The 24,975-nt window shown below is 46.8% G+C and overlaps 1 protein-coding gene across 1 annotated transcript in view; it reads right to left on the reverse strand.

Moving 5' to 3' along the window:
- CIB4 (calcium and integrin binding family member 4) overlaps window positions 1-22,421 on the reverse strand; it is a 45,104-nt gene extending 22,683 nt beyond the window's left edge. Inside the window, exons 1-3 of the mRNA XM_038750837.1 lie at window positions 22,368-22,421; window positions 19,397-19,431; window positions 16,947-17,040 (exon numbers count right to left, since the gene is read on the reverse strand). Coding sequence (XP_038606765.1) covers window positions 16,947-17,040; window positions 19,397-19,431; window positions 22,368-22,421 — 183 coding nt within the window. The remainder of the gene's footprint in view (window positions 1-16,946; window positions 17,041-19,396; window positions 19,432-22,367) is intronic.
- Window positions 22,422-24,975: the final 2,554 nt, after the last annotated feature.

The raw sequence follows: 24,975 nt of genomic DNA on the forward strand, positions 1-24,975 counted from the left end.
AGCTCTCAGTAGGGCCTTGAAGGGAGGAAGAGAGCTAGCTTGGCGGATCCCTATGCAGCAGACAAATGGCAGCAAACCTTGTGACTCCCAGGCCCGTGCCCTAACCCTTTGCAGCAGACAAATGGCAGCAAACCTTGTGACTCCCAGGTCCGTGCCCTAACCCTTTGCAGCAGACAAATGGCAGCAAATCTTCTGACTCCCAGGCCTGTGCCCTATCAATCAATCAATCAATCAATCAATCATATTTATTGAGTGGTTACTGTGTGCAGAGCACTGTACTAAGCACTTGGGAAGTCCACGTTGGCAACATATAGAGACAGTCCCTACCCAACAGTGGGCTCACAGTCTAAAAGGGGGAGACAGAGAATAAAACCTAACACACTAACAAAATAAAATAAATAGAATAGATATGTACGAGTAAAATAAATAAATTAATAAATAGAGTAAAAAATATTTACAAACATGTATACATACATACAGGTGCTGTGGGGAAGAGAAGGAGGTAAGATGGGGGGATGGAGAGGAGGAAGAGGGGGAGAGGAAGGAAGGGGCTCAGTCTGGGAAGGTCTCCTGGAGGAGGTGAGCTCTCAGTAGGGCCTTGAAGGGAGGAAGAGAGCTAGCTTGGCGGTTCCCTATGCAGCAGACAAATGGCAGCAAACCTGGTGACTCCCAGGCCTGTGCCCTGTCCCTATGCAGCAGACAAATGGCTCCAAACCTTGTGACTCCCTGGCCCGTGCCCTATCAATCAATCAATCAATCATATTTATTGAGCACTTACTGTGTGCAGAGCACTGTACTAATTGCTTGGGAAGTCCAAGTTGGCAACATATAGAGGCAGTCCCTACCCAACAGTGGGCTCACAGTCTAAAAGGGGGAGACAGAGAACAAAACCAAACATACTAACAAAATAAAATAAATAGAACAGATATGTATAAGTAAAATAAATAAATAAATAAATAAATAGAGTAATAAATACGTACAAACATATATACATATAGACAGGTGCTGTGGGAGGTAAGATTGGGGGATGTAGAGGGGGACGTGGGGGAGAGGAAGGAAGGGGCTCAGTCTGGGAAGGCCTCCTGGAGGAGGTGAGCTCTCAGTAGGGCCTTGAAGGGAGGAAGAGAGCTAGCTTGGTGGATCCCTATGCAGCAGACAAATGGCAGCAAACCTTGTGACTCCCAGGCCCGTGCCCTAACCCTTTGCAGCAGACAAATGGCAGCAAACCTTCTGACTCCCAGGCCTGTGCCCTATCAATCAATCAATCAATCAATCAATTGTATTTATTGAGTGCTTACTGTGTGCAGAGCGCTGTACTATGTGCTTGGGAAGTCCAGGTTGGCAACATATATAGACAGTCCCTACCCAACAGTGGGCTCACAGTCTAAAAGGGGGAGACAGAGAACAAAAGCAAACATACTAACAAAATAAAATAAATAGAATATATATGTACAAGTAAAATAAATAAATAAATAGAGTAATAAATACGTACAAACATATATACATATATACAGGTGCAGTGGGGAAGGGAAGGAGGTAAGATGGGGGGATGGAGAGGGGAATAAGGGGGAGAGGAAGGAAGGGGCTCAGTCTGGGAAGGCCTCCTGGAGGAGGTGAGCTCTCATTAGGGCCTTGAAGGGAGGAAGAGAGCTAGCTTGGCGGATCCCTATGCAGCAGACAAATGGCAGCAAACCTTCTGACTCCCAGGCCCGTTCCCTATCAATCAATCAATCAATCGTATTTATTGAGTGCTTACTGTGTGCAGAGCACTGTACTAAGTGCTTGGGAAGTCCAAGTTGGCAACATATAGAGACAGTCCCTACCCAACAGTGGGCTCACAGTCTAAAAGGGGGAGACAGAGAACAAAAGCAAACATACTAACAAAATAAAATAAATTGAATAGATATGTACAAGTAAAATAAATAAATAAATAAATAGTGTAATAAATATGTACAAACATATATACATATATACAGGTGCTGTGGGGAAGGGAAGGAGGTAAGATGGGGGATGGAGAGGGGGACGAGGGGCAGAGGAAGGAAGGGGCTCAGTCTGGGAAGGCCTCCTAGAGGAGGTGAGCTCTCAGTAGGGCCTTGAAGGGAGGAAGAGAGCTAGCTTGGGGGATCCCTATGCAGCAGACAAATGGCAGCAAACCTTGTGACTCCCAGGCCCGTGCCCTAACCCTTTGCAGCAGACAAATGGCAGCAAACCTTCTGACTCCCAGGCCTGTGCCTTATGAATCAATCAATCAATCAATCAATCAATCGTATTTATTGAGTGCTTACTGTGTGCAGAGCACTGTGCTAAGCACTTGGGAAGTCCACGTTGGCAACATATAGAGACAGTCCCTACCCAACAGTGGGCTCACAGTCTAAAAGGGGGAGACAGAGAACAAAACCAAACATACTAACAAAATAAAATAAATAGAATAGATATGTACAAGTAAAATAAATAAATAAATAGAGTAATAAATACGTACAAACATACATACATATATACAGGTGCTGTGGGGAAGAGAAGGAGGTAAGATCGGGGGATGGAGAGGGGAACGAGGGGGAGAGGAAGGAAGGGGCTCAGTCTGGGAAGCCCTCCTGGAGGAGGTGAGCTCTCAGTAGGGTCTTGAAGGGAGGAAGCGAGCTAGCTTGGGGGATCCCTATGCAGCAGACAAATGGCTGCAATCCTGGTGACTCCCAGGCCCGTGCTCTGTCCCCATGCAGCAGAAAAATGGCAGCAAACCTGGTGACTCCCAGGCCCGTGCCCTAACCCTATGCAGCAGACAAATGGCAGCCAACCTTCTGACTCCCAGGCCCGTGCCCTATCAATCAATCAATCAATCAATCAATCAATTGTATTTATTGAGCGCTTCCTGTGTGCAGAACACTGTACTAAGCGCTTGGGAAGTCCAAATTGGCAACATATAGAGACAGTCCCTACCCAACAGTGGGCTCACAGTCTAAAAGGGGGAGACAGAGAACAAAACCAAACATACTAACAAAATAAAATAAATAGAATAGATACGTACAAGTAAAATAAATAAATAAATAAATAAATAGAGTAATAAATATGTACAAACATATATACATGTATACAGGTGCTGTGGGGAAGGGAAGGAGGTAAGATGGGGGGACGGAGAGGGGGACGAGGGGAGAGGAAGGAAGGGACTCAGTCTGGGAAGGCCTCCTGGAGGAGGTGAGCTCTCAGTAGGGCCTTGAAGGGAGGAATAGAGCTAGCTTGGGGGATCCCTATGCAGCAGACAAATGGCAGCAAACCTGGTGACTCCCAGGCCCATGCCCTAACCCTTTGCAGCAGACAAGTGGCAGCCAACCTTCTGACTCCCAGGCCCGTGCCCTATCAATCAATCAATCAATCAATCAATCAATTGCATTTATTGAGCACTTATTGTGTGCAGAGCACTGTACTAAGCGCTTGGGAAGTCCAAGTTGGCAACATATAGAGACAGTCCCTACCCAACAGTGGGCTCACAGTCTAAAAGGGGGAGACAGAGAACAAAACCAAACATACTAACAAAATAAAATAAATAGAATAGATGTGTACAACTAAAATTAATAAATAAATAAATAGTATAATAAATGTGTACAAACATATATACATATATACAGGTGCTGTGGGGAAGGGAAGGAGGGAAGATGGGGAATGGAGAGGGGGACGAGGGGCAGAGGAAGGAAGGGGCTCAGTCTGGGAAGACCTCCTGGAGGAGGTGAGCTCTCAGTAGGGCCTTGAAGGGAGGAAGAGAGCTAGCTTGGTGGATCCCTATGCAGCAGACAAATGGCAGCAAACCTCGTGACTCCCAGGCCCGTGCCCTAACCCCACGCAGCAGACAAATGGCAGCAAACCTTGTGACTCCCAGGCCCGTGCCCTATCAATCAATCAATCAATCAATCAATCAATCAATCATATTTATTGAGCGCTTACTGTGTGCAGAGCACTGTACTAAGTGCTTGGGAAGTCCAAGTTGGCAACATATAGAGACAGTCCCTACCCAACAGTGGGCTCACAGTCTAAAAGGTGGAGACAGAGAACAAAACCAAACATACTAACAAAATAAAATAAATAGAATAGATATGTACAAGTAAAATAAATAAATAAATAAATAGAGTAATAAATATGTACAAACATATATACATATATACAGGTGCTGAGGGAGGTAAGATGTGGGGATAGAGAGGGGGACGTGGGGGAGAGGAAGGCAGGGGCTCAGTCTGGGAAGGCCTTCGGGAGGAGGTGAGCTCTCAGTAGGGCCTTGAAGGGAGGAAGAGAGCTAGCTTGGCGGATCCCCATGCAGCAGACAAATGGCAGCAAACCTTGTGACTCCCAGGCCCGTGCCCTAACCCTTTGCAGCAGACAAATGGCAGCTAACCTTCTGACTCCCAGGCCCGTGCCCTATCAATCAATCAATCAATCATATTTATTGAGCGCTTACTGTGTGCAGAGAACTGTACTACGCGCTTGGGAAGTCCAAGTTGGCAACATATAGAGACAGTCCCTACCCAACAGTGGGCTCACAATCTAAAAGGGGGAGACAGAGAACAAAACCAAACATACTAACAAAATAAAATAAATAGAATAGATATGTACAAGTAAAATAAATAAATAGAGTAATAAATATGTACAAACGTATATACATATATACGGGTGCTGTGGGGAAGGGAAGGAGGTAAGATGAGGGGACGGAGAGGGGGACGAGGAGGAGAGGAAGGAAGGGGCTCAGTCTGGGAAGGCCTCCTGGAGGAGGTGAGCTCTCAGTAGGGCCTTGAAGGGAGGAAGAGAGCTAGCTTGGGGGATCCCTATGCAGCAGACAAATGGCAGCAAACCTTGTGACTCCCAGGCCTGTGCCCTATCCCTATGCAGCAGAGAAATGGCAGCACACCTTGTGACTCCCAGGCCCGTGCCCTAACCCTTTGCAGCAGACAAATGGCAGCAAACCTTCTGACCCCCAGGCCCGTGCCCTATCAATCAATCAATCAATCAATCATATTTATTGAGCGCTTACTGTGTGCAGAGCACTGTACTACGCGCTTGGGAAGTGCAAGTTGGCAACATATAGAGACAGTCCCTACCCAACAGTGGGCTCACAGTCTAAAAGGGGGAGACAGAGAACAAAACCAAACATACTAACAAAATAAAATAAATAGAATAGATATGTACAAATAAAATAAATAAATAAGTAGAGTAATAAATATGTACAAACATATATACATATATACAGGGGCTGTGGGGAATAGAAGGAGGTAACATGCTGGGATGGAGAGGGGAATGAGGGGGAGAGGAAGGAAGGGGCTCAGTCTGGGAAGGCCTCCTGGAGGAGGTGAGCTCTCAATAGGGCCTTGAAGGGAGTTAGAGAGCTAGCTTGGCGGATCCCCATGCAGCAGACAAATGGCAGCAAACCTTGTGACTCCCAGGCCCGTGCCCCATCCCCATGCAGCAGACAAATGGCAGGAAACCTTCTGACTCCCAGGCCCGTGCCCTATCAATCAATCAATCGTATTTATTGAGTGCTTACTGTGTGCAGAGCACTATACTAAGTGCTTGGGAAGTTCAAGTTGGCAACATATAGAGACGGTCCCTACCCAACAGTGGGCTCACAGTCTGAAAGGGGGAGACAGAGAACAAAACCAAACATACCAACAAAATAAAATAAATAGAATAGATATGTACAAGTAAAATAAATAAATAGAGTAATAAATACGCACAAACATATATACATATATACAGGTGCTGTGGGGAAGAGAAGGACGTAAGATGGGGGGATGGAGAGGGGAACAAGGGGGAGAGGAAGGAAGGGGCTCAGTCTGGGAAGGCCTCCTGGAGGAGGTGAGCTCTCAGTAGGGCCTTGAAGGGAGGAAGAGAGCTAGCTTGGGGGATCCCTATGCAGCAGACAAATGGCAGCAATCCTGGTGACTCCCAGGCCCGTGCCCTAACCCTATGCAGCAGACAAATGGCAGCAAACCTTCTGACTCCCAGGCCCGTGCTCTATCAATCAATTAATTAATCAATTGTATTTATTGAGCGCTTACTGTGTGCAGAACACTATACTAAGCACTTGGGAAGTCCAAGTTGGCAACATAGAGACAGTCCCTACCCAACAGTCGGCTCACAGTCTAAAAGGGGGAGACAGAGAACAAAACCGAACATACTAACAAAATAAAATAAATAGAATAGATATGTACAAGTAAAATAAATAAATAGTGTAATAAATATGTACAAACATATATACATATATACAGGTGCTGTGGGGAAGGGAAGGAGGTAAGATGGGGGAATGGAGAGGGGGAAGAGGGGGAGAGGAAGGAAGGGGCTCAGTCTGGGAAGGCCTCCTGGAGGAGGTGAGCTCTCAGTAGGGCCTTGAAGGGAGGAAGAGAGCTAGCTTGGCGGATCCCCATGCAGCAGACAAATGGCAGCAAACCTGGTGACTCCCAGGCCCGTGCCCTATCCCCATGCAGCAGACAAATGGCAGCAAACCTTCTGACTCCCAGGCCCGTGCCCCGTCCCCATGCCATATTGCTTATCTATCGATGGTTATCGATTGATCTCTGGTATGTACTGAGCGCCCGCTTGCTTGGTGGAGAGTCCCGTACAAAACGCTCGGGAGGGTACACTCCAACAGAGCTGGTAGAGCGATCAATCGATCGTATTTATTGAGCGCTTACTGTGTGCAGAGCACTGTACTAAGCGCTTGGGAAGTACAAGTCGGCAACACATAGAGACAGTCCCTACCCAACAGCGGGCTCACAGTGTAGTTGTGACCCCTGCCCACAAGGAGTTTAGATGGTGCCAACTTGGACTTCCCAAGCGCTTAGTACAGTGCTCTGCACACAGTAAGCGCTCAATAAGTACGGTTGAATGAATATATATAGACATATATATATAGATATAATACATAAGTAGCTGATTTGTACTTTCCAAGCGCTTAGTCCAGTGCTCTGCACACAGTAAGTGCTCAATAAGTACGATTGAAAGAATATATATAGACATATATATAGATATAACACATAAGTAGCTGAATTGTACTTTCCAAGCGCTTAGTCCAGCGCTCTGCACACAGTAAGCGCTCAATATATAGACATAATACATCTATATATATAGCTGATTTGTACTTTTCAAGCACTCAATCCAGTGCTCTGCACACAGTAAGCGCTCAATAAACATGATTTAATGAATATATATATAGATATAATACATATATAAGTAGCTGATTTGTACTTTCCAAGCGCTCAGTCCAGTGCTCTGCACACAGTAAGCGCTCAATAAATATGACTGAATGAATGCCTTTATATATAATACATACATATGTATCTGATTTGTATTTTCCAAGCGCTTAGTCCAGTGCTCTGAACACAGTAAACGCTCAATAAATACAATTGAATGAATATATATATAGATATAATACATATATATGTAGCTGATTTGTACTTTCCCAGCGCTTACTACAGTGCTCTGCACACAGTAAGCACTCAATAAATACGATTGAATGAATATATATATAATACATTTATAAGTAGCTGATTTGTACTTTCCAAGCACTCAGTCCAGCGCTCTGCACACAGTAAGCGCTCAGTAAATACGATTGAATGAATATATACATAGATATTATATATAAGTAGCTGATTTGTACTTTCCAAGCACTCAGTCCAGTGCTCTGCACATAGTAAGCACTCAACAAATACGACTGAATGAATGCATATATAGATATAATTCATTCATTCATTCATTCATACTTGTTGAGCACTTACTGTGTGCAGAGCACTGTACTAATCGCTTGGAAAGTACAAGTTGGCAACATATAGAGATGGTCCCTACCCAACAGTAGGCTCATAATACATACATATGTAGCTGATTTGTACTTTCCAAGCGCTCAGTCCAGTGCTCTGCACACAGTAAGCATTCAATAAATATGATTGAATGAATGAATGAACAGACATTAACTACCCACTGTACAGATGAGGAAACTGAGGTACAGAAAAGTTCTGTGACTTGCCTGAAGCTGCCTGAAGTCCCAGACTGAACCCCCTCCTCCCCCTCCCCATCCCCCCTGCCTTTCCTCCTTCCCCTCCCCACAGCACCTGTATATATGTTTGTACAGATTTATTACTCTATTTTACCTTGTACATATTTACTATTCTATTTCTTTTACTTTGTTAATATGTTTTGTTTTGTTGTCTGTCTCCCCCTTCTAGACTGTGCGCCCGCTGTTGGGTAGGGACCGTCTCTATATGTTGCCAACGTGTACTTCCCAAGCACTTAGTACAGTGCTCTGCACACAGTAAGCGCTCAATAAATACGATTGAATGAATGAATGAATGAATGAATGCACAGCAGGCAAGTGGTGGAGCTGGCATTAGGGCCCGGGCCTTCTGATTCCTAGTCCTGCGCTCTTTTCCCGAGACTATTTGCCTTCTCTCAACTCTCTTCTCTATTTATTCTTTTGATGGATTAATTTTTTTAACAGCTCTAGTGCTGTTAGAGTCCACTGGGGACCACCCTGATCCTGCCATGTTTGCTGCTGTCCCAACCGCTTCCACAGCTGAGAGTCCCTGCCTTCTGGGGTTGCAAAACCGGGAGCTGGGGCTGGATTAGGGTGAAATGCCGGGAGAACAAACAGGAGCAGGGAAAGAGGGGGAGGAAGGGACTTCTCCCCCCATCTCCTCCACCTGCTCTCCCCCATCCCATCTTGGTCCAACCCTAGCCCCTGGTCTCCCACCTTTGCAACCTCAGAACTGGAGATCATCAGCCACATAAACATCCAGAGCAGCAGGGGTGGGACCAGGGTTGGTGAGGTTCTTAGTGGAATCCAGCAGGGGTTGGAGCTGTTAAAAATAGCTAAGTTAAAAGAATAAATGTCATATAGAGGGAGGGGGCATATGGGAGTACTGGGGAGACAGTGAGGTGACAGAAAAACAACGGCAGTCAGGGAGGGAAAGAAAGGGTGGAGCTGATTCACAGAACTCTACGGGAAAGAGGTTTTGTGGTACCTTCTGGGGTTCCCAGCAAGGGTCACTGCTCACTGAGCACTGATAGGTAATTTGTCTTGATTTTCTGAGAGAGATCCCCCAGAGCAGTTTGGAACTTTAGGATGATTACTCATCTATTAAGAAGATTTTCTTTTGTATGTCATCTTCACCGTTCATAAGCATTTCCTGGTGTCGCACCTCTGTTTCACTCAGATTATTTTGAATTCATTACCCCGTCGTTCTCTTGGGAGCCAGAGGGAACGTGAAACACTTTTTCCCCATTCTAGCTTCTACCTCAATCAATCAGTCATATTTATTGAGCGCTTACTGTGTGCAGAGCACTGTACTAAGCGCTTGGGAAGTACAAGTTGGCAACATATAGAGATGGTCCCTACCCAACAGTGGGCTCACAGTCTAAAAGATAAATATGTACAAACATATATACAGAGAAGCAAAGTGACTTGCCCCAAGTCACACAGCTGACAAGTGGCGGAGCCGGGATTTGAACCCATGGCCTCTGACTCCAAAGCCCGGGCTCTTTCCACTGAGTCACGCTACCCCCCGTTAGGGTGGTGAAAATCCTTGGGATTTTCAAGCCCTGGCTCACTGGCTCTAGCCTGTCTGCCTGCCCCATCTCTAGCCAGAACAGTCAGAGAACCCGGGGACAGGATGTGGCTCCATCACCGCTGAGTCTGGGGTGGACCATTCATTCATTCATTCATTCATTCATTCATTCATTCAATCAGACCAGGCAGCACCTGGCCCAACCCAATCGTGGCCCAGCCGATGGAGAGAAGCAGGTGGCCTGCAATCCTCCTTGCCACAGTCAGGCTGATTGAAGTGCGTTGCCTCTTAATCCCCGATTTGCTGAATTTCTAAATAAGGATCTTTTGCATATTTTGAACCCTCCTAACAGATGAAGTTGTCAAGGCAAGATCTAATGGTGCATGAAAACGCTGAGTGCATGCCAGCTGACTAATTTCCCTCCACGACTCCAGGCACATACCAGCTCCCCATCCAGCCCCGGGAGCTCTCAGAGGGAGGGGCTTGGACAAACAAGCAGAGCGCCCATCGCTCGGGCCTGGTGGGGGGCACGGGGAGGGGGTGCCCAGGCTCTGCTGAAGAAATCTTTGTATATGGAGGCAGAGCTCCGAATCGATAAACAGTTTTGGAGGCTGGTTATTTTCTGGAACAGCACTGGGGCCCTTTGATAACTACACAAGTTATTTATTGCAAGTTTTCTTCGACAATAATAGTCCTGACCTTCAGAGCATAATGAAAGGCTAAACTGTTTATTCAAGGCCCTGGCTGAGGGTGGGGTGGCAGTGTGGGAGCCTTTGCTTTTGTGGAGCTGAGGCTCTGATCCTGGGGCTGAAGCCTGTTAGAGCTCTCCAGAGTTTTCTCCCCATCACTTTGATCTTTTCGAGAATTGACATGAGTTCGATTTTGAACATGTGCCTTGGGACTACCAAGAGGAAGTGGGAACTGTTTTTTCCCAAAGGCTCCAAAAGGGAGTTAAACAGGCCGTGCCCCTGGGGAAGGAAAGGGGCTTAAATCAGGGAACCAAGATTAAATTTTCAGATCTGCTGGTGACTGCTGTGTAACCTGCCACGATGATGTCTCCGTTCCCATTTCCCCTCAGCTACAAAGTGGGAAAGGACATCATTTGTTTGTACCAACAACTCTTGATTATGCACAGACTGGACCGTCATCCCCCCTTTTCAGCTTGCCCTGTGGCATTTTACTGCTTATTAGCATTCCCACTAGAGAAAAAGAAGGTGGAGGGCAGGGGAAGAGAACAGGAATGACGGCAAATTGGCTGTTTACTTGCTTGCTAATGGCATATGTTTAGGTGAGGGTGGAGATTGTAGCTATAATGGTTAAAATAATTTGGATGACCAGTAGATCAAATTTATCTGTGCTGCCCTTGTCTTCAGTACCACTCATTAGAGTTGACTGTACACTACTCTTAGATGCTGAGGACATAACACAAAGGGCTACGGGAAAATTTCCATCTTCCCTTGGCTCAAGCCCATTTTTTGTTTTTTTTTAATTTTTTGAGTGCTTACTATGTGCTAAACACTGTTCTAAGCATTGCGGTAGATACAAGATAATCAGGTTGAACACAGTCCATGCCTTACGTGCAGCTCACAGACTTAATCCCCATTTTACAGATGAGGGAACTGAGGCACATAGAAGTTACATGACTTACCCAAGGTCACACAGCAGACTTGTGGTGGACCTGGGATTAAAACTCAGGTTCTCTGACTCCCAAGGCCCATGTTATTTCTAATAGGCCACTTTGCTTCTCATTGCAGAGCTTCTTCTCTTCACACACCTATCTCTACCTCTGCTCCTCTTTGAGGATTTAAAGGGTTCATTTCTAGGCTCTGAGTCCTCTCTGACCCCAATAAACATACTTCTGCACAGTGCCCATCACAGTGAGGATCCCAATAAGGATTCATCTGCAGCGACGGGTAGTACTTTACCAGTATGTTTAAACAATTGAGCAATACAAATAACAGGATGGGACGTGGCTGCCCGAAAAATAAACTCAATTCTACAGCCCTAGCCACCCTGCTTTTAGCCCTATTCTTGTCTACTGTCAGCCCTAACTAACTGGACAGTCTACCCCATACGTGAGTATGACCCAGGTTCAAAGGTAGCTTGCTCAGAGCTAAAGAAGGAGCTTTCCTGCTCTCTGCCTCCAGCGCTTTGGCTGATTCTGGAAGGCAGGCTAAATGCAGCTTCCCATGATGGTCTTTGAACAGGCTTGAATTTAATCACACTAACTTCCCCTGGCACAGGCCCAAGGTGATTCTGTCTCTCCTTCCCCCCTCCACTCCTCATTTCCTCTTCCTCCATAATCCCATTAGGTTGTCTTTGGCTAGACGTACACCTGGTTAAAGCCCCTAACTACAATGGAAAACAGTTTGAGAGAAAGACAGTGATGGAGGGAAGAAGAGCACCTGGAGAATAAAGGAAGAGGAAAGGAGAGTGGAGAGGGAGAAGAGAGTCCTGCTTGGCCCCGCCTGGCTCTCAAATCCTGAGGGACCCAGAACCCCTTGGATTGGGTCTGATTGACCCAGAGATAACCCAACCTGGTCTCGCTGCGAGTTCCCCATTTCAGGCTCAGGGGAAGGAGTGGGGCAGGAGTCACCTCAGAGTTATTCTGAGTCAGACTAAGCTGGAAGTGAGTCCTGGGCCTCTTTCAGTTCCAGCCAGCTCGCTCCCAATGCAGCAGAGACCCAGGGCCCACCCCGAGGCCACTACTGAACCTGGTAGAGCAGACCAGACCCCAGATTCCACCTTCATGTTTCCATTTCAGATTCTAGGGGAGCCAGGATGAGAAGGAGTTGGACTGTGGCCAAAATGATTCACTTGTATCTACTCCAGTGCTTAGGACAGTGCCTGGCACAAAGTAAGCGCTTAACAAATACCATTAAAAAAAGGAGATGAGAGAAAATGTCAAGGGTTGGTGGGAGAAGAGAGGAATAGGAGAGGAAGAGGGATGAGGGGGAAGAACAGAATGGGGCAAAAGAAAGGGTAATAAATTATGAAGGGGGAGGGGAGAATGGAAAGAAATGGGAATGGGAAAGGGAAAGATTAAGAAAATAAAGGCTTTTTTCCCCTCAGGCAGCTAACTCTCTGTGAGCCAAGTTACAGCAGTACCCAGCCTCCCTGGAGCTTTATTTTACAAAAAGTTTCCCAAATCATGCTATGGGTGGCATGAGTCACCCATTTTCTCTGATCCTTCGGGGTGTGTGTGGGGGTGTGTGTGTGTGAATGGATGGCATCTACAGGGCCATTTGGGCAACGCAGAGCAGCCTGTGACTTCACCACGGTTCACCTTCCTGGCTGGCAGCAAGGAACTGCCGGATGAGGGTATGGACTCAGGCCAACAGTCACTGAGTATGATTTTCTGAAGCTTCTCAGTTGGCACAGGCCTTTCCAGTAGTGGGGGAAGTGGGTAGGCAGAAGAGAGGGAGGAGAATAGCCCTTCCTCCCACAAACATCCCTGCTCAGCAAGTACCACTGTTCTTGTCTATTTTCCCAGACTGTGTGTCTCCTAAGGGATTGTAGCTTGTCTACTGTGCTCCTGTGTTAAGGAGAGACATCACAAAAGTAATCCCCTTGGCATCCCCAAAAATACCCCCTGAGGAATAGAAAACTATAGGAGCCTTCTCACAATAGAAACATGCCTAAACAGATTCTCCTATTCCATGTATGGTCGGTCTACCCTAGCCCCTAAATACCATGAAAGGGCCATTCCCCAGATTCTTGCTAACTCTGTACTGGTGACAACTAGGAAATCTTCTCCCTTTGAAGGGAGAAGCACGGTTCCCAGTTGCCTGGATTTCAACAAGATGTGAAAGATGTATCTCCTTCTGGATCCCAGTTAACTTCTGCCCCAGAATTTTTGCCCTGAATCCACATGACTCATGGGGAGGGGAGGAGTAGGCCGAAAAAGAGTCTCATATATTTTCCAATCGGGTCAGGGGAATTCTAACTGCACAGTGGCAACCATCAGAATAACCCTCTGGTGGTTGAAAAGCCCTTAGGAGAAGTGAAATGTCTTATAAACTCCTGACTGACCCTCTAATAAAGGTGAAACTGAGGCCCAAAGGAGGGCAGGGACTCATCCAAGGGCACTTGGAAGCACATGGAAGCTGACTTAGAAGGAACTGAGGAGTAGAATGCAGGGTCCTCAACTCTAAGCACAAACCCCTTCACTCTTCAGGACAGGGGAATATTCCTTAGAAGAACCGGTAAATGGCAGATGATTGTCCTCTAGGAGCAATGACACTTTCCTGGCATCTAAGGGCCTGGAGAGACACGGAGGGGCATCAAGCAGGAGGAGACTCTTTGTTTGAGTGCATGAACAAAGAAGCAGCCTGGCACAGTGGAAAGAGCTCGGGCTTTAGAGTCAGAGGTCATGGGTTCAAATCCCAACCCCACCAATTGTCAGCTGTGTGACTTTGGGCAAGTCACTTCACTTCTCTGGGCCTCAGTTACCACATCTGTAAAAAGGGGATTAAGACTGTGAGCCCCCCCATGGGACAACCTGATCACCTTGTAACCTCCCTAGCGCTTAGTACAGTGCTTTGCACATAGTAAGCACTTAATAAATGCCATCGTTATTATTATTATTACTAAAAGCCGGGTGGCCTCATGGAAAAAGCACTGGTTTGGGAGTCAAAGGATCTGGATTTGAATCCTGGCTCTGTCACTTGCCTGCTGTGTGGCTTCGGAGAATTCACCTAACTTCTTTGTGTCTCAGTTTTCTCATTTGTATAATGGAGATTTAATACCTAACTTCCCTCCCATGTAGACTGTAAGTCCCCCATGTGCGATAGGGACTGTGTCCAATCTGACTGCACTATATCTACATGAAACAGAAACTCCTTACTGTTGGCTTTAAAGCACTCAATCACCTTGCTCCCTCCTACCTTACCTCGCTGCTTTCCTACTACAACCCAGTCTACACACTTTGCCGTAGTATGCCCTCCCTCTTCATAACCGACAGATAGTCTCTCTTCACTTTTAAAACTTAATTAAAAGCACATCTCCAAGAGACCTCACTTTCTCTTCTCCCACTCCCTTCTGCATTGCCCTTGCATTTGGATGAACCTTTTAGTCCCTCTCCCTTTGCCGCACTGCACCCATGTACATATCCATAATTTATTTATTTATATTAATGTTTATCTCCCCCTCTAGACCTCAAGCTCACTGTGGGCAGGGAACAAGTCCATCAGCTCTGTACTCTCCAAAGCACTTAGTAGAGTGTTCTGCACTTAGTAAGCGCTCAATAAATATGATTGATTGATCCATCTACCACCGCACTTGGCATATAGTTAGTCCTTAACCAAAAACACAATTATCGTTATTATTGTGAGTGGATGCTACATCTGAGAGGGCCCCATTTTAAGACGCCAAGGAGCTCACTCCCCTTGTGCTATCTTGCCCTAAAATCCAGGCTGGTTGCCCAATTTCAGGATCCCCGCCTCCCTGTCTATGCCGACTCTCTTTTCCTCCATCCCTATTTGCAGCCAATCTGGGATCAGGTACAGTATTTATTACAAGCGGTAACGGAGATGATCTCTTATTCCACGCTGATGAATTCAGACTGTCACTCAGAACAGCTACGAATGTAAATGTTTGGAATGAAAAGTAGAAAAACCTCTGTTACTGCCATCAAAACTGACAGGGAAGCTATAGCTATTTACTTCCCCAATTTTAATTAAAATCTCAAGGGTAATCTGGGGAGTTTTTCAAGTCTGACTCATGGCTCCCTTTGACTGCAGTGGGGGAAGGGCACAGTGGCCGGATGAAGATAATGCTGATCACCCAGGATTTCCTTAAGCGTCCCACCATACCCAGCCTAGTGTGTGCAGGGATTGTCTCTCTTTACTGCTGAATTGTACTTTCCAAACACTTAGTACCGTGCTCTGCACACTGGAAGCGCTCCATAAATAAGATTAAATGAATGAATGAATAAATACCTAGGGAATGGAGGTGGCGGGCGGCTCTTTACAAGACGTGAAAGATCAGGGAAGAAATGAGGCCAATAGGAAACACCTTGGGCCTGGGGGTCAGGGGACGTGGGTTCTAAATTCTGGCTTTGTCACTTGCCTGCTCTGTGATCTTGGGTGAGTCACTTAAAACTGCTCTGCACCTCATCTGTAAAACTGGAATTCATTACCTGTTCTCCTCTGCTCTTAGGCTGTAAAACCCATATGAGCCAGGGACTGTGTCTTACCCGATTACCTTGTATCTACCCTAGCACTAAATACCGTGCATAGCACATAGTAAGTGCTTAGCAAATACCACAATCATTTCAGTCCAAGTACCACATCAATGGGGCAAAAGTGCCCACAGAATAACTGTCCTCCGGATCATATCAACCCAAGATCCCTGCCATTTTCTCACACATCATTAAGTCCAAGGGCCTCATTCTAAGCATACTGGTGCAAACTCTAGGACTTGCTTGGCCCAGAGAAGAGACGAGGGGCTAGGGGAAAGCCACCAGGAGCAGAAGATTGGTTCCTCAGTTTTCAGATGGGGACCGCAATACCCACGACCTCTACCAGCAATTACCTGCCACCTCCACCACAAATCGAATGTCACTTTTTCCAGAACCCAAAGGCTGGGGGCAGGTCTCGGACAAGCTGATGAGGAGCGGCCCCTCTGCTCGCTGCCCTGGGGCCACCCTAAGATGAAAACCAGAATCCTTCCTTCTCAGGGGCCAGGCCTCAACTTTGCCTCAAAGCTTTTGGGTTCCCATTCCCATTCATAATTGGCCACCCTTTCACTTTATCAGAGAGGACAAAGGAAGACCTGCCTTTTGCCTGCTGGGTGACCTTTAGCAAACAACTTCGCTGTGCTTCAGTTTCCTCATGTGTGAAATGGGGATTGAAAACCTGTTGTTCTCCCTTCCACTTAGACTGTGAGCCCCCGGTGTGACAGGGAATGTATCCAACCTGATTATCCAGCAATTATTACAGTGTCTGGCACAAAGTCAGAATTTAACAAATACCACAGTTATTATTAGTATTATTATTATTACTTAGAGTTTGGCCTAGTCTGCCCCACGGTGCCTCAGGACAAGAGAGGCTCTGGAATTAACTTGTCCTTCCCGACTCTGAGTCGCTCCCCTGGGAAGAGCTAAGGCCAAAACTTGGTCCAAGCGTGATGGCAGAAAATGGGCAAAGGGATGCATAGAGCCACCCTAGAATTCAAGGTCAGGAGCAGAGGTGTTCTATGGCAATGCGTGCCCCATCAGTGTCTTGGTCGGGGTGGGGGGATGGCTTCTGTGTTACAGTTCACAGCTATCGTGGTCCAGGGTCTGTGGAACTTCAGGTTATCCTGTTTCCTACTTGCAGGGTTACCCAAGACCCTGCCCAGGGTCTATGGCCAGAACTGGGACTCAACCCCAAACAGGTTAGAAGGTTCTGTTCTGGAGAACCACACACTTACCCGTAAAGCTGGTAAAGAGCTAACTTGTTCTATAGTTAATGTTGCCTCCTTATAATACTTCCCCTGACACAGCTTGCGGAAGGTGTCATGGATACTGAAAAGGAAAAAGGCAGGTATGGGTTGCCCGGTTCAGTTTTCCTAAAACTCCGTTAGGCAGTTTTGTAGTTTAATCAGCTTCTCAATTTCCTGGACATCTTTCCTTCAATCAATCAATCAATCAATCAATCAATCCATCAGTGGTATTTATGGAGTACCTACTGAATGGAAAGAAAGCACTCTACTAAACACTTGGGAAATAACATAAAAAGCAATGTACACAATCCCTAACCACAAAGAGCTCACCTCAGACTTTATACAAGAGCAGCCTTCTCCTTTCCTGAAGTCAGAAACGGATCCCTTTTAATTATAATAATACTGATGATGGTATTTGTTAAGCGCTTACTATGTGCCAAGCACTGTTCTAAGCGCTGGTGTAGATACAAGGTAAGCGGGTTGTCCCACGTAGGGCTCACAGTCTTAATCCCCATTTTACAGATGCGGTAACTGTGGCACAGAGAAGTTAAGTGGCTTGCCTAAGGTCACACAGCAAAGTGGCCGAGCTGGGATTAGAACTCATGTCCTCTGACTCCCAAGCCAGAGCTCTTGCTACTAAGCCACGCTGCTTCTCTAAGATTGGGAGCACCAGAGATTGGGGAATACCCCTTCCTGGGCTAACAGTGAAAATTCCCAGGTTATTTATTTCTTATATGTGATAAATCAAATATTATAAATTATTTATTTATATTAATAAATAAATTATTAGTAGAGAAGCAGCATGGCTCAGTGGAAAAAGAGCCTGGGCTTTGGAGTCAGAGGTCATGGGTTCAAACCCCGGCTCTGCCACTTATCAGCTGTGTGACTTTGGGCAAGTCACTTCACTTCTCTGGGCCTCAGTTACCTCATCTGTAAAATGGGGATTAAGACTGTGAGCCCCCGCGGAACAACCTGATCACGATGTAACCTTCCCAGCGCTTAGAACAATGCTTTGCACATAGTAAGCGCTTAATTAATGCCATAATAATAATAATAATAATTAATGTCTGACTCCCCCTCTGGACTGTAAGCTTGCTGTGAGCAAGGAATGTGTCTGTTAATTGTTGAATTGAATTCTCCCAACTGCTTAGTACGGTGCTCTGCTCATAATAAATACCATTGATTGATCGATTGCGAGGCGGGGGAGGATCTTGCCGGACACCCTCATCCTAGATCTCAGAATTGAGCCTCCCCTTCTCCAGAACTGACTTGTGTGTACTCCCCAATGCGCTGAGCTGCTCTTTTGAAAACTCTATTTGATCTGTGAGCTTCAGTTTGGCCACTGTTGCTAAGAACCTTGGATTGGGCCTGGAGAGCAAATAGAGAAAACCTTTGGCTCAGCATTGGCAGCTGCATACTCTAGCCTGGCAGGTGGCAGTGGCTGTTTCTTCATTCAACGTGCGCTCACCTCTAGACAGCTGTGAATTTGGGCTAGGACAAAAAAATCATCTCTCTTCCTCTCCCTCTCTCTCTCGCTCTCCTTAGTGGTCTCATCAATTGCAGTGGGAGGTCTGAGGGGAAGGACGATAGTGGGAGAGGGAAAAGGAAGTTTAGGGAGGCTGGAGGCGAGGACTGTGTGGAGGAAGGGAAGGAGAATGAAAACTTTTTACCCAAGTTTTCAGGCAGTGGTCATGTGCCACCTGCTCAAGTGGCCCCCTGGGCAAATGGGCATGAGGTTTTCCGCAGGGCGACCATTAGAAGGGACAATACAGAGCCATGTGATTGGTTTCTGCCAGGCTGAAGAGAAATGCATTCAGTCTGAGAATTAATAGAGCAGTGTCTGAGCTGTGATGCATCTCCCTCTGCTGCAGCACACTCCGCTCATCCAAATATGTATCAATGGGTGCTAAATGGATATCTGCTGCACTCTTTCATCACTAATGGACTCAAAAGTCAAAGTCATTTGAAAAGCTTGCACAGCCCAGCTGGATATTAATCAACAGCCCGAGGCAGCTATTTTCACCCTAGCCTCACCCTCAGATGAAGAGAAACGTGCCATCCACATGCACATTCTCTAAGTGAGACAGTTCCTGAGCTTCACCTTGCCGCTGCCTCCCGACTGTGTCTTCTAGCTCTGCTATACCCCTGGGATTCCCAACCCCAATCCTGTTGTAATCCTCTGCCAGCCCCAGATGGGGTCTCTTCCAGGAATCTGACCCCCTCGGAGCTCCACATATAATGGGACAAGAAGCAGGACCTCTGAGCATCTCAGACACACTGCATTCAGGTGCAGGGAAGAGACCAGGAATCTCTCATAGGTTTGCCTGTGGCTAGAGCCTGCCTGGAGGGTGAGCTCCAAGCACACTCACAGATCGGCAGTTGCTCTAGGGAAACGGGACTGGGGAGAGGGGTACAGAGAGACAGCACATTACACTCACCACAGGATCTCATTTCTGGTTAGGAAGGTCAGGGCCTGCAATTAACCACAGTCATGTTACCCCCAGCTCAGACCCGGCCTATCCCAGTGCTGACCACAAGCTAAAAATTGGCTGTGGATCATTCATTCATTCATTCAATCATATTTATTGAGCACTTACTGTGTGCAAAGCACTGCACTAAGCGCTTGGGAAGTACAATTGGGAACAGGTAGAGACGGTCCCTACCCAACAGTGGGCTCACAGTCTAGAAGGGGGAGACAGAGAACAAAACAAAACATACTAACAAAATAAAATGAATAGAATAGTAAATATGTACAAGTAAAATAAATAGAGTAATAAATCTGTACAAACATATATACAGGTGCTGTGGGGAGGGGAAGGAGGTAAGATGAGGGGGGTGGGGAGGGGGAGAGGAACGGGGGGGCTCAGTCTGGGAAGGCCTCCTGGAGGAGGTGAGCTCTCAGGAGGGCTTTGAAGGGAGGAAGGGAGCTAGCTTGGAGGATGTGCAGAGGGAGGGCATTCCAGGCCAGGGGGAGGACGTGGGCTGCGGGTTGACGGCCAGACAGGCAAGAACGAGGCACAGTAAGGAGGTTAGCAGCGGCAGAGGAGCGGAGGGTGCGGGCTGGGCTGGAGAAGGAAAGAAGGGAGGTGAGGTAGGAGGGGGCGAGGTGATGGACAGCCTTGAAGCCGAGAGTGAGAAGTTTTTGCCTGATGCGTAGGTTGACTGGTAGCCACTGGAGATTTTTGAGGAGGGGAGTAACATGCCCAGAGCGTTTCTGCACAGAGACAATCTGGGAAGCAGCGTGAAGTATAAATTGAAGTGGGGAAAGACAGGAGAATGGGAGATCAGAGAGGAGGCTGATGCAGTAATCCAGTCGGGATAGGATGAGAGATTGAACGAGCAGGGTAGCGGTTTGGATGGAGAGGAAAGGGCGGATCTTGGCGATGTTGCGGAGGTGAAACTGGCAGTTTTTGGTGACAGATTGGATGTGAGGGGTGAACAAGAGAGCAGAGTCGAGGATGACACCAAGGTTGCGGACTTGTGAGATGGGAAGGATGGTAGTGCCGTCAATAGTGATGGGAAAGTCACGGAGAGGGCAGGGTTTGGGAGGGAAGATAAGGAGTTCAGTCTTGGACATATTGAGTTTTAGATGGCGGGCAGACATCCAGATGGAGATGTCTTGAAGGCAGGAGGAGACACGAGCCTGAAGGGAGGGAGAGAGAGCAGGGGCAGAGATGTAGATTTGGGTGTCATCAGTGTAAAGATGATAGTTGAAGCCGTGGGAGCGAATGAGTTCACCAAGGGAGTGAGTGTAGATAGAGAACAGAAGGGGACCAAGGACTGACCCTTGAGGAACCCCTACAGTAAGGGGATGGGAGAAGCAGTGTGGCTTAGTGGAAAAATCATGGGCTTGGGAGTCAGAGGTCGTGGGTTTTAATCCTGACTCCACCACTTGTCAGCTGTGTGACTTTGCACAAGTCACTTCACTTCTCTGGACCCCAGTTACCTCATCTGTAAAATGGGGATGAAGACTGTGAGCCCCACGTGGGACAACCTGATGACCTTGTATCTACCCCAGTAAGCGCTTAACAAATACCATCATCATCATCAACATCATCATCACTGTTTCTCCCTCTCCCAGCTCCCCTACTCTCTCTTGGGGAGGGACAAGGATCCCTAGTTGGGGGGGAGTCCCCACTGTGGGAACACCAAGAATCAAGACCAGCCTGGGCCATCCCAGCTTTGAGGTTTTCTGGAGAGACTGGGGCAGCTCTAGGGTATGGGGTCTACGGGACATGATAGTTCAGGGAGCTCAACCTGCACCAGAAACCTGGTTTAACAAAACAGCAACTGAAATCTCCTAGGGAAACATAAGCTGACAAGTCTTCCTGATGGCAGGAAGCAGCGTGGCTCAGTGGAAAGTGCATGGAGTCAGAGGTCATGGGTTCAAATCCCAGCTCCGGCCATTTGTCAGCTGTGTGACTTTGGGCAAGTCACTTAACTTCTCTGTGCTTCAGTTACCTCATCTGTAAAATGGGGATTAAGACTGTGAGCCCCCCGTGGAACAACCTGATCACCTTGTAACCTTCCCAGCGCTTAGAACAGTGCTTTGCACATAGTAAGCACTTAACAAATGCCATTATTATTATTATTATGTATCCCTAAGGTTTCCCTTTACTGACTTGATTCCGCCCTGAGTCTACTCTCATGTTGATTGATCATTTTCTCCCCAGGTTTTTTTCTCTCTCTCTCTGCCCCACCCTTAACTATAATTCTACCTTTTCTTTCCCTTAGGCTATCCAGGCCTCTGAGAGGCAGAAATGAGGGGTATTTCTCCCCATTGCACAGATATGGAAACTGAAACATCAAGAGGTGATGAAATCAAATCTCGGTCACGTGGTAAGAAACAGCTAGAAAGTAACTCTTCTCTCAAACCTATTACACATCTACTAGCCATCTGAAGCCAGGACAGCTGCATTTTTAAAGGAGGAAGATGGGGCGAGAGGGAGAAGATTAGGGCTTGAGTTGGGTGAAGACTGGGGGCAGGACCGGGATACACCACCTGGAGTCAGGGGACAGGGAGAAATCTCCAAAAATTCAAGGATTAGCACACAGGACTGGGATCCGGGAAGAGAGGGAGAGGTAGTCCCCCAAAATTTAAGGCAGGAACAGTGATGGAACTACAAGGACAGGACTCAAGGGAAGTGGCTGGGAACAACAACTATAGGGCCAGTGGACACAGGAGTAAGTAAGCCTAAGTTGCTCATTGGTGGGAGGGGACTCAAGAAGCTGGATGGGATGTGGCCTTTTAGAGAAAGCATTTTTGACCATCATTCATTCATTCAATCATATTTACTGAGTGCTTACTGCGTGCAGAGAACTGTACTAAGTGCTTGGAAAGTACAATACAGCAATAAAGAGAGACAATCCCTGCCTGACACAACGGGCTTCCCAATCTAGCTCACTCACCTGGTACTCCTCTAAGTCTTCCCAGTGCATCGAGGAACTCAGGCACATACCCATGGCAGCCCACCACTTCTTCCCCACCCCCAAGTCAGTAAGTTGCCTCCTGGAAACCGACACGCCACCCCAGCCTCTGCGCCCTCCCCCCAGAGCCTTCTCCCAGGTTTCTGCACACCACGTTATCTGGTTGCCATGGTAATACTCCATTCCATTTCCTCCCCATTCCACCTGGATTAGGGAACAATGAGACTTCCATCTGTGTGGCTCCCAAACCCGGCTGACCCATGGGAACAGGCTAATGAATCTGTTCCAGAGCTTAGCCGGAATCCTACATTGGCGCCGTGGAGTTTTTGACATCCAAGGCTTTGAGGAGTCTTTTCTGAGGTCTCCCATCCTCTCCCTGACCCTGAGCAGAACTCAGCAAGCACAATCACAGCAGAGGTCTGGATAATCACCTTCCTTTCAATCAATTTTTAGGGAAAGGATTTTTCACAACTTCTCTGAGGAATCCATCCAGATCTTAATCTTAACTGTTCCCACATTCTCTCATCACTAGAGTTGGAGATTACCTAGCTGGTTACCATCCCTCAGATAATCTTTCTTCATAGAGGAGTTGGCCATGATAGAATCCCATTCAATTATTCATTATTCAGTTGTCTGCTAGATATTTTTTTTTCTTTTTGTGGCATTTGTTAAGCACTTACCATGTGTCAAGTACTGTTCTAAGCACTGGGGCAGATTCAAGTTAATCAAGCCAGACACAGTCCCTATCCCACATGGGACTCACAATCGAAGTAGGAAGGAGAACAGCTATTGAATCCCCATTTTGCAGTTGAGGAAACTGAGACACGAGGAAGTTGTGACCTGCTCAAGGTCACACAGCAGGGAAGTGGCAGAGCCGAGATTAAGACTTAGATCCTCTGGCGCCCAGGCCTGTGCTTTAGCCACGCTTCTTCCCAATGATAATGAAAAACTTACTACATAACACTCCATAGAGCCACAGTTTCATTTTTGCAAGTGTAGTGAATGCCAAACTTGCCACATAGCTGGGACATAAAAGGACACTTCCGTGGGCCCTCTTTTGGCTTGTGCAGTGATAGACAAATTGGAGGGTAAGGTGTGGGTGAAAGTAACTGTGGTGTCAGGGGTACAGACTCCCGGCGCAGTCAGCTCACCCAATGCCCTCTCTCTCCTGCCACATTACCCCCCCCTCCCCCCATCTGAGCACTCAGCTTAGCAAAAGCATGCTAATAAAAAGTACAAGGTATGAAGTGTGGAGGTGCAGAGTACAGGACTGGAAACATGCAATTAGGGCTGTGTCCCTGTAATGAAAATACCTAGGGCCTGGCCCTGACACTCACAACACAAATAAATGCTGGCCAAACGATAACAAAACTGCTTAAATGAGTTCAAACTGATATAATTTAAACTAGACTCACTGCTTAAGTTAATGAACTACTGCTTGAATGTAGCTTTTGATATGAATAGAGTCCCTTGATCTATATTCCATATGCATTCATAGGTAGTTTTTAACCCAATTACTAATTTGTGCTTATTTTGCAGACCAGATTTCAGAAGTGCTGGGATTCCACTTTCTTCACCTAATCGGTTCTACAAAGTCCTGACTCATCCACCTTTCTCATCTCAGGGATGCAGGACCTAGTAGTGCCTCCCGAATTAATTGTATCTGCTCAAACGGACACACCTTTCTCAGCGCTCCCTATATTTCCTGACCACTATGGTTCCAGAATACACTTCCAGTTGCCTGGGAACTCTTTCTAACTCAGCAACCTACTTGCATCATCTTGAGTTCTCCAGGCATCCGGAAGTTGCCGTATGCTCTAGAAAGGCATACCTTTTTGTGAATTTCTGTGATTTACGAAGGATCAAGTGGGTCCAGAAAAGAACAAAGAAGTGATGAGAGGAGGGGAAAATTGGCCCCATAAGGAAAGGTTAAAGTATTGAGGTGGTAGGAACGCTTAGTACAGTGCTCTGCGCACAGTAAGCGCTCAATAAATATGATTGAATGAATGAATTAATGTCTTAAATCAACAAATTCCTGAGCTGCTCACTAAAGGGTCACCCTTTACATCAGTACTGATGTAAAGCACCTCCTGTGTGCAAACACTGTACAAAGCCCTTGGGAGACTACAATAAAAGTAAAAGACAGTTCCTGTTCTCAAGAGATTTACAATCTAACCGAGGAGATAGGCAGATACTAAATTGTGTACAAATAGTGAAAATGGGAGGAAAGACACAAGAAGGAACCTAGTGATAAGCAAGAGTATAGACAGACAAATGAATTTATAGAGAACTTAAATTTGCTCCCTATTCTATGGTTGGCTGAATAAGTGAGCTGGGAGGCTGCTGGGGTGACATGACCTTGGAATTAGAAAATTAATCCAGGAAATCTTCCTGGAAGAGGTGGGATTACAGGAGGGTGTTGTGGCTGGCAAATCTGAAGGAAGAAGAGAGAGGGGAAGAGCAAAGGTTAAGAGGTGGGAGAGTCAAGAACAAGGTAGATTAAGATCGGCTCAGGAGGAACAAAGAGCATGGGGTGGGAAGTAACAGGAGAAGAGAGCAGATAAGAAAGAGAGAGTGAGCAGGGGGAGAA

Source organism: Tachyglossus aculeatus, chromosome 9 (assembly GCF_015852505.1).
Source record: "Tachyglossus aculeatus isolate mTacAcu1 chromosome 9, mTacAcu1.pri, whole genome shotgun sequence".
Lineage (NCBI taxonomy): Eukaryota > Metazoa > Chordata > Mammalia > Monotremata > Tachyglossidae > Tachyglossus > Tachyglossus aculeatus.